Genomic DNA, 16,194 nt, shown 5'->3' with positions numbered 1-16,194 from the left:
CGGAGTACCAGGGTTAGTGGTAGAGGCAGATAAATTAGGAACATGTAAGAAACTTTTATATAGGCACATGGATGATAAAAAAAAAATGAGGGCTATATCAAAGGGAAGAGCTAGATTGATCTTGGAGTCGGAAAAATATTAGCACCATGTTATGGGCTGAAGGGCCTGTACTGTTCTATGTTCTACATATAATGTATTAGAGGGTCTGGAGGTGGTGTGCTTTTGGTCATTTCTGCTCCCATACCCGACCGTTTTCTTACTAAATGATGCTGAATGCCAGTATATATGAGGGGGGCATAACTTTAAAGTAATTGGAGGAAAGTATAGTGGGGAATGTCAGATATAGGTCTTTTAAAAATGTGGTGGGTGTGTGGAATGCCCTGCAAGGGGTGGTAGTAAAGTCAAATATATTAGGGACATTTAAGAGACTCTTAGATAGGTACATGGATGTGGGAGGGCTGGTTTCAATTGATCTCAGAGTAGGATGAATGTTAGCACAACATTGTGGACTGAAGGGCCTGTGCTGTGCTGTAATGTTTTATGTTCTCGGTTCTGACTTTTATGAATAATTTGGAGGGGGTGCTGAATGGTTTCCCAGTGGGCTGGATGCTGGTTGGAGGAACCTCAAGTCTGACCTACTGTACCAATTAATCTAGCAACCTAAGGTTCTCTCAGGTGCTCTGGTTTCCTCACAAATCCCAAAGATGTGTGAGGAAATTGAAGCACTCAGAAGAATCTCCTGTGGTCACAGTGAGAACGTGCAACCTCCATGCAGACAGCACCCGAGTTTAGAAAGGAACATGGGTTCCTTGAGCTGTGAAGCAGTTTCTGCATCACTGCGATGAAGCAAACCTTTCCTCACTGCCTTTTGTACAAGTGACCTGAATCTTCTCGGTGGGATAAATAGTGCTATCCATCATTTCTGCAATGCAACCGTCCTCAACACTGATTAGGCAGCACATAACATAGCAGTTAATATAATCGTATTACACTGCCAGTGACCTCTGTTCAATTCTGTCATGTTCTGGAAGGAACTTGTACCTTCTTCACACAACTGCAGATTTCCTCCAGGTGCTCCAGTTTCCTCCCACTTTCTGAAGATAAACCGTTTAGTAGGTTAATTGGTCTCATGAGTGTAACTGGGCAGTGTGGACCATTGGGAAAGAAGGGCCTGTTTACTGTGCCAAATCTCTAAATAAAAATAAATAGTGAAACTTACAGGATTACAGCTCTTACCCCCTTCTGGTAAAGCTGTAGAATGAGGCCACGCTCAGTTGAATTTGCTCTATGTCATTAATTCGATCACTTATATAATTTTCTGAAAGAATAGAAGTGTTGAACTGAAATTGGTAGTAGTGGGCTTGCATAAAAATCACATAGAAATTCAACAATCCCATCCTTTTAAATGAAAACATTAAATAAAGCAATGCATTGAAACTCGCTCATGAACATTTGCCAGAAGCACAGTAGCTGGAAGTGAACTGAACACAATTACCACAGTGAACTGGTGATTTCCACAGAAAATTCTAACAGTCATCTGCTCTGTCCATTAGGATCAATTGAATGAATGATACTTAATAAGCTAGCAGAAACTAATTTCCCCAAGACAAAAGCAATTAAGCCACCCTACATATTAAATATGACCCTTGAATGAAGTTTCTATGGATTAATTCTTGTTCAGATCCAGGGAAATTACATCCTCTTTTTTTTTTGAAAAAAACCCATGTTATAATACAGAATAGTTAATATTGGAATCTTTCTTTTAATTTATGTTTCTAATAACTTCAAGATGACTGTTCAGAATGAAAGAAGTTACTGTGTCCTAGAGCAGTACCACACAGATGCAAGATCTTAGGTACAACAAGTCATTGCCGATCAACTAGCCCCAATTTCCTATATTTGGCACATATCCCTCAAAGCCTAACCCTCCATGTATCTAAAGTGCTTCTTAAATACTCGTATTGGCCCTGCATCAACCACTTCATCTGTCAGCTACTCAATACCCTCTGCATGGATAACTTGCCCCTTAGGACCCTTTGAAATCTTTCCCCCTCTCATCCTAAATATATACCCCCAGTTTTAGACTTCCCCTGCCTGAGGAAAAGACTAGTACCATCTACTTCATCTATGCCACTCATAATTATAAATATTTGTTTCAGGTTGTTCCTCATTCTTCTATGTTACAAGGAATACAGACCTGGCCTGGCCAACCTCACTCTATAACTCAGACCCCTCGGGTCTGGTAATTTCCTTGTACATTTTGTTTGCACTCTTTCTGTTTTGGTCATGCCTCTCCTGTAACAGGATGCCCAAAACTGTACACAGTACTCCAAACACAGATACACCAGACAGACAGACATACTTTATTGATCCCGAGGGAAACTGGGTTTCATTACAGCTGCACAAACCAAGAATAGTGCAGAAATATAGCAATATAAAACCATAAATAATTAAATAATAATAAGTTAATCATGCCAAGTGGAAATAAGTCCAGGACCAGCCTATTGGCTCAGGGTGTCTGACACTCAGAGGAAGGAGTTGTAAAGTTTGATGGCCACAGGTAGGAATGACTTCCTACGACGCTCAGTGTTACATCTCGGTGGAATGAGTCTCTGGCTGAATGTACTCCTGTGCCTAACCGGTACATTATGGAGTGGATGGGAGTCATTGTCCAAGGTGGCATGCAACCTGGACAGCATCCTCTTTTCAGACACCACCATCAGAGAGTCCAGTTCCACCCCCACAACATCAACTTGAAACCATAATGTCTCTACTGTTAGATAAATGCTCTGAATGAAGAAGGACAGATTACCATAAGCCTTTTTGACCACCCTGTCTACCAGTGATGCCACTTTCAATAATCTAATCATGTGGTACTTCTAGGCATTCTCCAGTGCCCAACCATTTATAGTACAAGTCCTCTGTAATCTACAATAACCTACATGACTATCAACAACACCTCCTCATTTTGTGCCACGTACAAATATGCTGATCGGAACTGATTGCAGTCCTTTTACCGAAGTGTCCAACATGTTGTAATGATTTCATTTAGGACTATTGCATCATAACAGATTTTAGTAAACTTGGAACATATTTGATCATATGACATAGAAGCAGATTTAGGCCATTCAGCCCATTGAGTCTGCTCTGCTATTCTATCATGGCCTATATTATTATCCCTTTCAACCCTATTCTCTTGCCGTCTCCCCATAAACTGTCGCGCTGAAGGGTCTCAGCCTGAAACGTCAACTGTGCTCTTCTCGGTAGATGCTGCCTGGCCTGCTGAGTTCCTCCAGCATATTGTGTGTGTTTCTTAGACTTCCAGCATCTTCAGATTTTCTCTTCTTTGTTCCTTGTAACCTTTAATGCCTTAAGTAATCAAGAGTCTATCAACCTCTACTTTAAATATACCCATTGACTAGGCCTCCACAGGTGAATGTGGCATTGAATTCCACAGATTCACTAACCTCTGGTTAAAGAAATTACTCCTCTGTTCTAAAAGGATGTCCTTGTATTCTGAGGCTGTGTCCTCTGGTCCTAGACTCTGTGCAGAGGAAATCCTCTCTAGTCCGTTCTCTATAGGCCTTTCAATATTCGGTAAGTTTCAATGAGATCCCCCCTCGTTGTTCTAAATGACAGAGCCATCCAATGCTCCTCATACGTTAGCCCTTTCATTCCTGGGATCATTCTTATGAACCTCCTCTGGATCCATTCCAATGTCATCCCAATAAAGACACAGCCTCAGATTGGAACAGACTTTCTATTATGGTTGTATTCCCTCTCAGTGTTGCAATGCAATATACTTATTTGTTTCCTGTTATATAAAAACACAAATGTCTATTTTCCATGGAAAGTATCCAGAGCCTTGCTTATTTTCTGTCAGATGTTTGACACTTACTGCTTTCTTTATCATGGAGGTTAAAATCAACAACTGGCCATTTCTCTTTCATTTCAGCTTTCTGTGGTGGCTACATCCATGCTGCAAGTGGAACCATTCTGTCGCCCGGATTCCCTGATTTCTATCCCAATTCCTTAAATTGTACATGGATAATTGAGGTGTCACACGGAAAAGGTAAGCCAAAGTGATTTGTTTACCATAGTTTCTCCACATTCTGGTGACACATCTGCGTGAGGATTATTTTCAGATTATGATTGCTGGCTGCTTCAAATGTTTGATCTATTATGCAAATGATACTCAGAATGAAACTGCTAACATATGTGGATTGTTTGATGCTTCAGGCTTATACTTGCTGGAGTCTAGAAGAATGAGGAAGGGATACTATTGAAGGACCTGGTTAAAGTGGACATGGAAAGGGTAGAATGGATGCAGAGAGGTTGTTTATGATAGAGTGGATTTTTATGAGATAAAATTGATGTGCAAAGGATATTACCATTAGTGGGAGAGTCCAGGACCAAAGGGCACAGTCTCGGAATACGAGAATGTCCCTTTAGAACAGAGCTGAGGAGGAATTTAATCAGCCAGAGAATGGTGAATCTGTGGAATTCATTACCACATGTGGCTATGGAGGCCAAATCGTTAAGTATATTTAAAGTGGAGATGTCAAAGGTTACAGGGAGAAGGAAGGAAAATGGGGTTGAGATGGAAAATAAATCAGCCATGATTGAATGGTGGCGTAGACTTGATGGCCCCTCTTATGTCTTATAGCCTTAAGAATTTTTTGATAAATCCTTGCATCTGAATTTATTCTGGACTTTTGTAGACTCACTCAACTAGCAATGGCTCTGTTGCAGTAACGTATTACCTAGTAGTTGAAGAAGGGAGCTAGAAGAACATCCCTGCTCAGAGCTGAGATTCATTTGATGCCACTGGCTGTTGTTCCCAATCCCGAAAATGAACACTTATTTGAAAACGTTAAAGTTGAGTTTATTGTCATATGTCACATGCACAGGTGCAATGAAAAACTTAAATTACAGCAACATCACAGGCACATCTCATCTGATAAGCAGTATTCACAGAAAAATCATAAATTAAATGCAACATTTCCAAGAAAGAACATAATGAAAGCAAAATAAAGTATGTTTCAATACAAAGTGCTCAAAATGGTCATAGTGCTGCTAAATTGTCAAAGTACACATAACAAAACATACTGTATAACAATGCAGATGAAGGGTCTTGGCCTGAAACATCGATTGTTTATTTTCCTCCATTGATGTTGCCTGACCTGCTACGTTCCTCCAGCATTTTGTGTGTGCTGTTCTGGATTTCCAGCATCTACAGAATCTCTTGTTTTATAACAGCAATATTGTTGGTAGAGTCCATGCTGAAGTTCACCTGCAATTGGTTCAAAGGATTCAAAGTAGATTTATTATCAAGGTATGTATGCAGTATACTACCCTGGGATTCAACTTCTCCACAGACAGCCACTAAACTCACAAAACCGTGGGACCCATTCAAAGAAAAACATCAACACTCCCCATGCAAAAAAAAATCATGCAATGGCAACAAAAGCATATCCACTCCCCCCACACACATAAAAAACAAAGTGCGCAAATGGCAACAAGAAAGAACAAGTGAAAATGCAGAAAATAAAACACAAAATTGATAGAGACCATTTTCAGTTCAGTTCGGTGTTCTTTAGTCCAATCCACAAAGCGTAGACCAAAAACTTTGGTACCATCCTCTGACAGCATTGAGAAAGAGAGAGAGACAATTCAAACACTGGGACCTTCCCTCAGGAGCAGAGAGTGGGAGGGAAAGAAAGAGACCATCACACGCAAACATTTTCCTCCAACAGCAGTGAGCAAGCGGCTGGCAGATGGCGCTGAACACTCGCTCGCCTTCCAAGATAGGTTTTCAGATAAATTGCTATAAATTACACAAAATTATACAAAAAAGAACCAAAAACATAAAGTCCATTTTAGTGCAAAGTGGTCGTGGTGTTGGTATACTAAGGTAATAATTAGGATTAGTTCATGCACTGAATGGTTGAAGGGAAATAGTTGTTATTGATTTTAGTGGTATAGGACTTCAGGCTTCTGTACCTCCTGACCAATGATACCTGTGAGAAGATGGCATGGCCTGAATGATGAAGATCTTTTTCAGAAGACACTGCCTCCTGTAGACACTACTGATAATGATGAGGAATATGCTGGTAATTTATTATGCCGAGTCCATTATTCTCTGCAGCTTCTTATATTCCTGCACAGTTGAATTAGCATATCAGACCATGATGCAATCAGTCAGGGCACTTTCAAAAGTACATCTGTAGAAGTTCTAATGTGAATATATAATATAGTGCCCTTGTGGGCTACCCCCTTCACATCAGTAGGTTGTGTTAGTTGCTAACACAAATGATCTATTTCACTGCATGTTTTGATGTATAGGTGATAAATAAATGAATCTGGAATAAATTCATCTGAATCTCAATGAAGAGGGTGGTGAGGGTGTGGAACAAGTTGCCAGCAGAAGTGGTGGATGCTCAAAGTTCAAAGTAAATGTATTACCAAGGCATCACCATATACATCCCTGAGATTCACTTTCTTGTGGGCATACTCAGTAAATCCAAGAAATATAATAGAATCAATAAAAGTCCGCACCCAACTGGATGGACAAACAACCAAGACAACAAACTGTGCAAATACAAAAGAAAAAATGGAAATAATAATAATAGTAATACATAAACAATAAATATCAAAAACATGGGATGAAGAGTCCTGATAGTGAACCTACAGGTTGTGGGAACAGTTCTGTGATCGGGCGAGTGAATTGTGTGAAATTAACCCCACTGATTCAAGGGCCTAATAGTAATAACAGTTCCTAAACATGGTGTCGTGATTCCTGAGGCTCCTGTACCTTACTCCTGATGGCAGTAGCGAGAAGAGAGCATGGCCTGGGTGGTGGGGGTCCTTAATGACTGATGTTGCTTTCCTGAAACAGCACTCATTATGTGCAATGGTGGGGAGGCTTTACCAATGATGGACCAGGCAATTTTTACTATTTTTTGTAGGATTTTCCATTTTAGGGCATAGGTGTTTCCGTACCAAGCAATAATACAACCAGTCAATGTACTCCCCATCAGACATCTAAAGAAGTTTGTCAGAGTTTTAGATGTCATGCCGAAACTTTGTAAACTTCTGAGGAAGTAGAGACATTGTCATGTTCCTTTCGTAATTGAAATTTGGTGCTGTGCCCTGGACAGATTTGCTGGAATGATAATACTGAAGAACTTAAAATTGCTGACCCTCTCCTCCGATAATTGATCATGACTGGCTCATGACCTCTAGTTTCCTCCTCCTAAAGTCAATAATTGGCTCCTTGGTCTCGCTGACATTTAGAGAGAGGTTATTGTTGTGGTATCAGCCAGATTTTCAATCTCCCTTCTTTACGCTGATTCATCACTACCTTTGATTTGGCCAGCGATAGCGGTGTTGTCTGCAAACTTAAGAATGGCAGTGGAGGTGTGCTTAGCCTCATCATCATAAGTATAAAGTGAGTAGAACAAGGGGCTTAGCACACAACCTTGTGGTGCTCCTGTGCTGATGGAGATTGTGGAGGAGATGTCATTGACAATCCAAACTGACTAGGGTGCGCAAGTAATGAAATCAAGGAACCAATTTCACAAGGAGGTGTTGAGGCTGAAGTCTTGAAGCTTATTGATTAATTTTGAGGGGATGATAGTATTGAATGATGAAATGTAGTTGATAAAGAGCAACCTGATGTATGCATCTTTGCTGTACAGATGCTCCAGGGTCGAGTGAAGAGCCAATGAAATGGTATCAGCTGTGGACCAGTTGTGCCAATGGGCAAACTGAAACAAATCCACGTCACTTCTCAGGCAGGAGTTGATATGTTTATCACCAAACACTGAAAGCAATTTAGCACAATGGATGTAAGTGATTCTGATTGATAGTCATTGAGGCAGGTTACCACAATCTAGCATAATTGAAGTCTGCTTGAAGCTGATGGGTACCTCAGACTGCCAACGTGAGAGTTTAAAGATATCGGTGAACACTCCAGCCGAGTGATTTGCACAGGTCTTTAGTACTTGGCCTGATGTGGGTTCAAATTCAACACTTAAGTGAAATTTGGATGGGTACATGGATGAAAAGAATATGGGGGGTGATCGTCCAGGTGCAGTTTGATGGGACTAGCAGATTGATAGTTAAGCATTGACTGGATGGGCCAAAGGCCTGTTTCTGTGCTGTAGTGCTCTGTCACTCTTCTATGACTCTCAACCTCTCTGCAGACAGAAGGTTTATTTCAACTGTCTCTGTGAATTAGAACTGGCCTTTTCTGGGCAGTGATAATAGTGATATTTTCTGCTTATATTTAGGTGTGCAGTTGGTATTTCATACCTTTCACCTTGAGAACTCGCATGACTATCTAATTATCACAGAAGATGAGAGCTTCATGGATCCAGTAACAAGACTGACTGGCTCTGCCTTGCCTCCAACCATCAATGCGGGTCTCTTTGGAAATTACACCGCACAATTACGCTTCATCTCAGATTTCTCTGTGTCTTACGAAGGGTTCAACATCACGTTCTCAGGTAGGTCTCCTTCCTTCAGTTTCACACATGGTGTAAAGAAAGCATGTGAGATAATGTAGTGACTAGGACAAAAACATAGGTGCAAAAAGAAAATGATGGACGTGGATAAGGTAACGTGCGCAAAATGCTGGAGGAACTCAGCAGGTCAGGCAGCATCTATGGAAATGAGTAAACAGTCAATGTTTTGGATCAAGACCCTGCAGTCCTGATGAAGGATCTTGGTCCAAAACACTAAGGGTCCTGATGAAGGGTCTCAGCCCGAAGATTTGACTGTTTATTTCCCTGCATAGGTGCTGCTGAGTTCCTCCAGCATGTTTTATGTTTTGCTTTGGATTTGCAGCATCAGTAGAGTCTCTTGTGTTTATGGAATAAGGTAAATTGGTTTATTCTTGTCACAGGTGCAGTGAAAAACTTGTCTTACACATCATTTACACATACAGTATCATTTCATTACACAGTATGTTAAGGTACAGTAAGGTGAAACATTTACAGAATGCAGAATATAGTGTTACAGTTACAGAGAAATTGCAGTGCAGGTCGAGGTTAAGAGTCCATCTTATCGTCCTAGAGAATAAGGCACAAGGTCATAACACAGTTGAATATGAGGTCAAGAGCACACAGTCTTCTTTCCAAGGTTGTGGAATCAAGAACCAGGGGACATAGATTTAGGGTGGGAGGAAAAGTTGAGTAGGAACATGAGAAATAACCTTTTTTCAAAAAAAGATAGTATCAATGAGGAAGTGGCTGAGGCAGGTACCATAACATTTTTTTAAAAATTGGTCAGGTACATGATTAGGAAAGATTTTGAATGTTAAATGGGACTAGCTTTGATGAGGCATTGTGGTTGACATGGAACAGTTGGGCCAAAGGGCCTATTTCCTTGCTGTATGATCTCAATAGATTTTGGAGAGGCTGACAGGATGTTTATAAAATAAGTAGAGGTATAAACAGGATCGACAATCAGAACCTTTATCCCAGGGTAAAACTGTCAATTAGTAAAGGACATGCATTTAAGGGAAGAGGGGATAAATTCAAAGAGGTTGTGTAGGGGCAAGTATTTTACGTAGAGAATGGTGGGTTTTTGAAACATGGGTGGTAGTGGAAGCAGATATAATAGTGGTGTTTAAAAGGTTCTTAAATAGGCACCTGAATATGCAAAGTATGAGGGGTATAGATCATGAGCAGGCAGGGGGCATTTAGATTAATTCAGTATGAAGTTTGTGAGCTGAAGGGCTTGCTTCTGTTCTGTACCGGTCTGTGTTCTACATGCAAGGATGGCGCAGTAGTACAGCACTTAGCGCAAAGCATTACAGGACTGGTGGTCACCGACTGGGGTTCGATTGCTGCCACAGTCTGTAAGGAGCTCAAAGATGTGCAGGTTAGGGTTAGTGAGTTGTGGGCATGCCATGTTGGTGCTGGAAGTGTGGTTACACTTGCGGGCTGCCCTCAGCACATCCTCAGACCGTGTTGGTTGTCGACTCAAAATAAAACATTTCACTGTATGTTCTGATATTTTGTTGTACATGTGACAAATAAAGCTAATCTTTAATAAAATAAAGCAAGTCACAATCACTTTGAAACTCTGCACTGTGATTTATAGTCTTTTATCTTTCTTTGCCATACTAATTTTTAGCAAGCACCTTGTATTACAAATTTTAGTAGCATTGTACCAACATTATTAAATAAAAGTGTCAAACCTGGAATGATGCATTGACTGAGAATATCAGTTGGTGTGCAGAATGCCTTAGTTATAACTTGCAGGATTTTCATGTGGCTGCATCAGTATGATAGGGAGGCCATCATAAGCACAAGAGATTCTGCAGATGTTGGAAATGCTGGAGGAACTCGGCAGGTCAGGCAGTATCTATGGAAATGAATAAACAATTGATGTTCTGGGCTGAGATTCTTCATCAGGACTTGAAAGGAAGGGGGAAGAAGCTGGAATAAAGAAGGTAGGGAAGGGGAAGGAATACAAGCTAGAATGTGATAGTTGTAGACTGGTAGGTGGGGGAGAGCGTGAACAGCTAGAGAAGAAGGAATCTGGTTGGAGAGGAAAGGGAAAGAGGAAGGGCAGCCAAGGGAGATAATAGGCAGGTAACAACAAGAGGAGAAGTGAGAGGGGAACCAGAGTGGAGGATGGAATAAAAGGGTAGGAGGAGGGGGAAAATTACTGGAAGTTAGCAAAATTAATGTTCATCCCATCAGGTTGGAGGCTACCCAGACAGTTAGGCACTGTTCTTCCAACCTGAGAGTGGATTTATTGTGGCAGTAGAGCAGGCTATGTTGGAATAGAAATGGGAATTGAAATTGAAATGTTGGCCACCAGGAAAGCCTGCTTTTCGTGGATGGAGCCAAATGCAGATGTAAGGATGATATCATGCCAACTTTTATGTAATTTATCTTCAATTGTAAGACTTCCAGTGAAATGAGGAAATTTTGTTTTACATTTGTTGAATGCACTGCGTAAAATATTTTTCATAAAATAATAATTTATAGAGCCCTTTTCATTCAGATGATGTAGTTCAAAGTACCTTATAATGGGATATGTGTTAACATGAAAATAAAATAAAAATAAACATGTAAATAAAAGACAAGAGGACATTAGTTGAAAGCAAGGTTAAATAAATAGGTTTTGAGCTGGTGATTAAATATGTCAACTGTTTGCATCCCTTATAAATTTAGGTATTAAATTCTGAAGTTTAGGAATGCAGATCAAAACTGCAGAACTACTAATTAGTTTTTGAGGGGGATTCTTTAAATTAAAGAGACTAGTGGAAGAAGACCTGAGAGCTCAAGCAGGTTTACAAAACAAAACTGAGAACATGAGTTGTAAACAATCCGTTAAAGTGAGTCTGTAGGTTGTACAATCAGTTCATTGTTGAGATGAGTGAAGTTAGCCATACTGGTTCAGGAAGCCTGATGGTTGAAGGGTAATATCTGTTCCTGAACCTGGTGGTGTTGGATGCAAGGCTTTGGTACTTCCTGCCCACTGGTATTAGTGAGAAGAAGGCATGTCCTGGATGGTAGGCATCCTTGATGATGGATGCCACTCAGTGGTATCCACTCAGAATTGACTAGGCAGTATCCATTGCTTTTTGTAGTCTTTTCCATTCTTGTGATTGTTGTTTCCATCCTTGGCTATGATGCAACCAACTATTATACTCTGCACAGTGCGTTTATTTTTTTTTAGATATACAGTGCGGAACAGGCTCTTCCAGCCCAATGGGCCCTGTTGCCCAGCAGCCCACCTATTTAACACTAGCCTGATCAATTTACAGTAACTAACCTACTAACCGAAGTGTCTTTGGACTGTGGGAGGAAACCAGAGCACCCAGAGGAAAACCACATGTTTCCAAGGACCGTGTACAAATTCTTTACAGATGGTGCCAGAACTGAATTTGGAAATAGTGTCATGCTGAGCACTACTGTGGCACCCTGTATTGAAGTTTGGAATGTTTTACAAGATGTGCTGAATCAACACCAAATCTACTTTGGCATGGCACTTACATGCTGGTCCCAGGACAAATCCTTTGATATGATAGCACCAATAGGTTTAACAAATTTCTACCTCCAATCCCCTAATGAGATCTGGCTCATGGACTCAAATCAGCTCTTTAGCTTTTCTGATGTTGAGTGAGAGGTAGAGTGAAGTAACTAGATATTACTGTTGACTGTTTTATTTTGCTGCTTTGATTTACAGAGTATGATCTGGAGCCCTGTGATGACCCTGGTGTTCCTGCTTTTAGTCGGAGAATTGGGTTTCAGTTTGAAGTTGGAGACTCGTTGACATTTTCCTGTTTTCCGGGATATAGACTGGAAGGTGCTTCTCAGATCACCTGTTACGGAGGAGGAAGGCGGGTGTGGAGTGCACCTCTTCCAAGGTGTGTGGGTAGGTGGTCACATGCTTTCATTTCATGCATCTTAACTTTAAGATGATTGTATTTATTGCTAGAGAAACTGCCAATAGACACATAGATCTACAGCAACAAATAGGTATCATGGTGTCAGTCACCTACAGAACACTTCCATGATTTGTTAACAATTAATTGAAATATTTCTTAAACACTAAATCTTGAGGAAGAATTATCAGTCGACTATCATTTGGTCCTTCTCCACCCCCCCCCCCCCCCGCCCCCACCCCCAGTACATATGCCAAAGCTAATCAAGAATGAAGTATACAGTGAATAAAAAAATACGATTTTGAGGAACAGAGGCATCTTGGGGTCTTCATTCGTATATCCCTCCAAGTTGCTGCACAAGTTGATAGCTTTGTTAAGACGGCATATGGTGTGTTGGCCTTCATTAGTTGGGGGGGAGCATTGTGTTCTTTAGGTGTGAGGTAATGTTGCAGCTCTATAAAATCCTGGTTAGACCACATCTGGGATGTTATATTCAGTTCTGGTCACCTCATTATAGGAGAGATGTAAAAGCTTTAGAGAGAGTGCAGTGGAGATTTACCAGGATGCAGCCTGCATTAGAGAGTATGTCTCATGAGGATAGCTTGAGTGAGCTTGGGCTTTTCTCTTTGGAGTGAAAGAGGATGATTGTGAGGTCAGGAGTCCATTTTATCATATGAGATCTATTCAAGATTGTATAAGAGATCTTATAACAGCAGGATAGAAGCTGTCATTGATACTAGCAGTACATAATTTCAGCCTGATGGGAATTGGCATTGGTATTGGTTTATTATTGTTACATGTAATGAGATACAGTACAAAGCTGAACTTGCACACTGTTTATACAGATGAGATCATTCTACAGTGCATTGAGCTAGAATGTGCCTCAACCTCAGTGAAGTCCACTGATGTTCAAAGAGGTTGAAACAATTAGCAGGTAAAACAAGGCAAAACAATCAGCGAATGTAGAATATGGTGTAACAGTTACAGAGAAAGTGCAGTGCATGTAGACAATAAGGTGCAAGGTCACAATGCAATGTGAGGTCAGAGCCCATTATGTCGTACTAGGGATCTGCTCAATAGTCTCACAATAGTGGGCGAAGCTGTCCTTGAACCTCGTTAGCAAGACAGACTTTTCACAGTGTCTTGGTACCTGAGACAAGAATAAACCAATACCAATATTAAAGTGAAGTGCGGCTAGACAGTAATGTGCAAAGTCACAATAATGTAGACTGTGAGGTCAGGTCAGGAGACCATTGTATTGTTTAAGAGGTCCATCCAAGAGTCTTAGAACTGTGGGATAGAAACTATCGTTGAGGCAGGAGCAGTTCAGAGGGATGCAGATCAAATACAGGACTGTGGTCTGCAGGTTGTAGGTACAGAGGTAGCCTGTCTTGGGATTGAAACCCAGAGATCAAAGCCTTGAGGCTGACGAGTCTGGAGGCCAAAGCCTGAGGTTAGTGTATTCAGAGGTCAAGACCTGAAGTTCGAGACCTCTAGATTTGTGAGTCTGAAGGACAGAGGTCTGATGCCGTTGAGTCTGGGGCCATGGTCTGGAGGCAGGCTGTCCTGTCATTGGAGGTCTGTCTGTGTGGGAAAAGGATTTGTTTTACGGTTGTCTCGTGTTGTTTGTTTGCTGTGTGTTGTTCTGACAAGCGTTCTGGGCATGCTTTGTTGTCACTGGAATGTGTGGTGACACTTGCAGGCTGCCCCCAGACCATCCACAGAGTGTGTTGGTTGTTACGTTTTGATGTACATCTGATAACTAAGTCTGAACCTGAATCTGAGTGGGATGTGCTCAGGAACACAGCTCAGATGAGTTGGACTGAACTGCCTGCTTTTGTGCTATTTTAGGACAATGATCTCAGAAACTAAAGCTAGAAATGAAGTGTGACCTATTTTTATTGAGAAAACACCAGTAAGATGCTTTAAGGCAGAATTTGTAAAAGCCACATCCTTAGTTGTTGCTGGTGTGTCGAAGAAAGCTGGGTGGAAATCGTTGGGGATAATATCGATTGAAATAGGAACATTAAAATAAAACATGGGGTTCAAATTGAAATTTTGGTTTAGCCATTGACCCACCCCTCCACACTCCCAACCTTCACTACTTTACTATTTCCTGTCAGTCACCTTATGGACAAACACTCCTATGCCTAACATCACTTTATGGACATACAGTCAATTTATGTCTCCTTTAAAGCTCACCTAACTATTTCTTTGTCTATCATGGACCAAAGGCCAGAGTTTGCCGAGTTGCTACTCCATGTTGAATAAATTCAGGATTTGTAGAACCTCAGCAACACAGGTCCTAAATACCACTAGAAAACAGACACTACTGCAACAAATGCAGCATTTGTGGTACTTGCCCTCAGCAACACAAGTCACAGACCTCTAGAAAACAGACATTGAAACAGTCTAAATGCAAACTGGGTAATCCCCACTTGGATTACATGAGCCAAACTCAGGAAAATGGAGTCTAGCTTATATTCAGACTTTGGCTTGTCAGGGGTTATAAGAAGTTATGAAATAAAAGTACTACTTTTCAAATAAACAATACTGTCTATGGGGCAATGGCTGATTGCTCAAGGTATGGTTTATAAAGTGAAGTGACCAGGAGATGTTTTTATGCATCAGCTAAATATTAGTCAATGGGGTGATGTTAATTGGCCTGCATCAAACCACACAAATATGGGCTTAAGTCATTTGTACCATTGCAACCAAGTTCAAGGGAGCTTGCATACCAGACTGATATTATCACACAAAAAATAGCTGATCAATCAGTAGTTAGGAGATTTGTATACTCAGAGATTCAGCCCTCACAACACTAAACTTGGGCCTCTGGCTCTCTCTCCTTGGAATTTTTTTGTTCATGTGAATTAATTTGCCTCAACAAGATGTTTCAACAAGGTATGTCCAGTGTCACTTTATGGACATATAATAAATCCCTGTGTCTAAACTATCTTATGTGTTTATATTTATTGTGTTCTTTATTATTGTATTCTTTATCTTATTGTGTTTATTTGTGCTGCATTGTTTCTGGGGTAACAATTATTTTGATTTTTTTGCACTTTTGTACTGGAAATGACATTAAACAATATTGAATCTTTGCCTGTGACTTAGTCACAACAAGCTAGCATGAACAAGTTGGGCCAAAGGGCCTGTTTCTGTGCTGTATGACTTTGTGACCAAATTAAATACCATGAACTGGAAATTTTACTTTCACTGACACTATGCTAGTGAGCATTACATGAACATGGGATAATGCTTTGGGGAAATGTTTACACAAAGGCAGATAATAAATTTATCAAACTATTTTTAAAAGTTAATAGCTTCCACATTAATGTGAGGATTCATATTCAGGTTGTGTTGCTCTCCATGATTATGTTTGTAGCTAATACGCTGCATAAATTAACTCAACGATCTTCTATAGTATCATTAACAGTACTTTACAGATGATAAACAGATCAATTTAAGATTATTGAATAGTTTCCTAGAATGATAAAATGAATTCTCGACTTCACAATCTACCTTGCTGTTTTCTTGCACTACACTTTCTCTGTGGCTGTTACATACTCCGCATTCTGTTATTGGTTTACCTTCTACTGTTTCAATGCACTGGTAATGAGTTGATCTATTGTATATGAACACAATCTTCTCACTGTACCTCAGTATACGTGACAATAATAAACCAGTCAAATTATTATTTTCAATTAAAGCTTTAAGTTCTTGTTGGGGTTTACATCAAACATAATTTGTAGTCAGAGAGCAGAGAAATAGGCCCTTCAGCC

General features: G+C 40.5%; 1 protein-coding gene across 1 annotated transcript in view; it reads left to right on the top strand.

Moving 5' to 3' along the window:
• Positions 1-16,194, top strand: part of LOC140733433 (CUB and sushi domain-containing protein 1-like) — a 2,013,313-nt gene that overhangs the window by 1,515,428 nt on the left and 481,691 nt on the right. The window contains exons 19-21 of the mRNA XM_073056756.1: positions 3,956-4,072; positions 8,295-8,510; positions 12,211-12,399. Of these exons, the coding sequence (XP_072912857.1) occupies positions 3,956-4,072; positions 8,295-8,510; positions 12,211-12,399 (522 nt within the window). The remainder of the gene's footprint in view (positions 1-3,955; positions 4,073-8,294; positions 8,511-12,210; positions 12,400-16,194) is intronic.

Source organism: Hemitrygon akajei, chromosome 9 (genome assembly GCF_048418815.1).
Source record: "Hemitrygon akajei chromosome 9, sHemAka1.3, whole genome shotgun sequence".
Taxonomy (NCBI): Eukaryota; Metazoa; Chordata; class Chondrichthyes; order Myliobatiformes; family Dasyatidae; genus Hemitrygon; species Hemitrygon akajei.
This window is presented reverse-complemented; position numbering and strand designations above follow the sequence as displayed.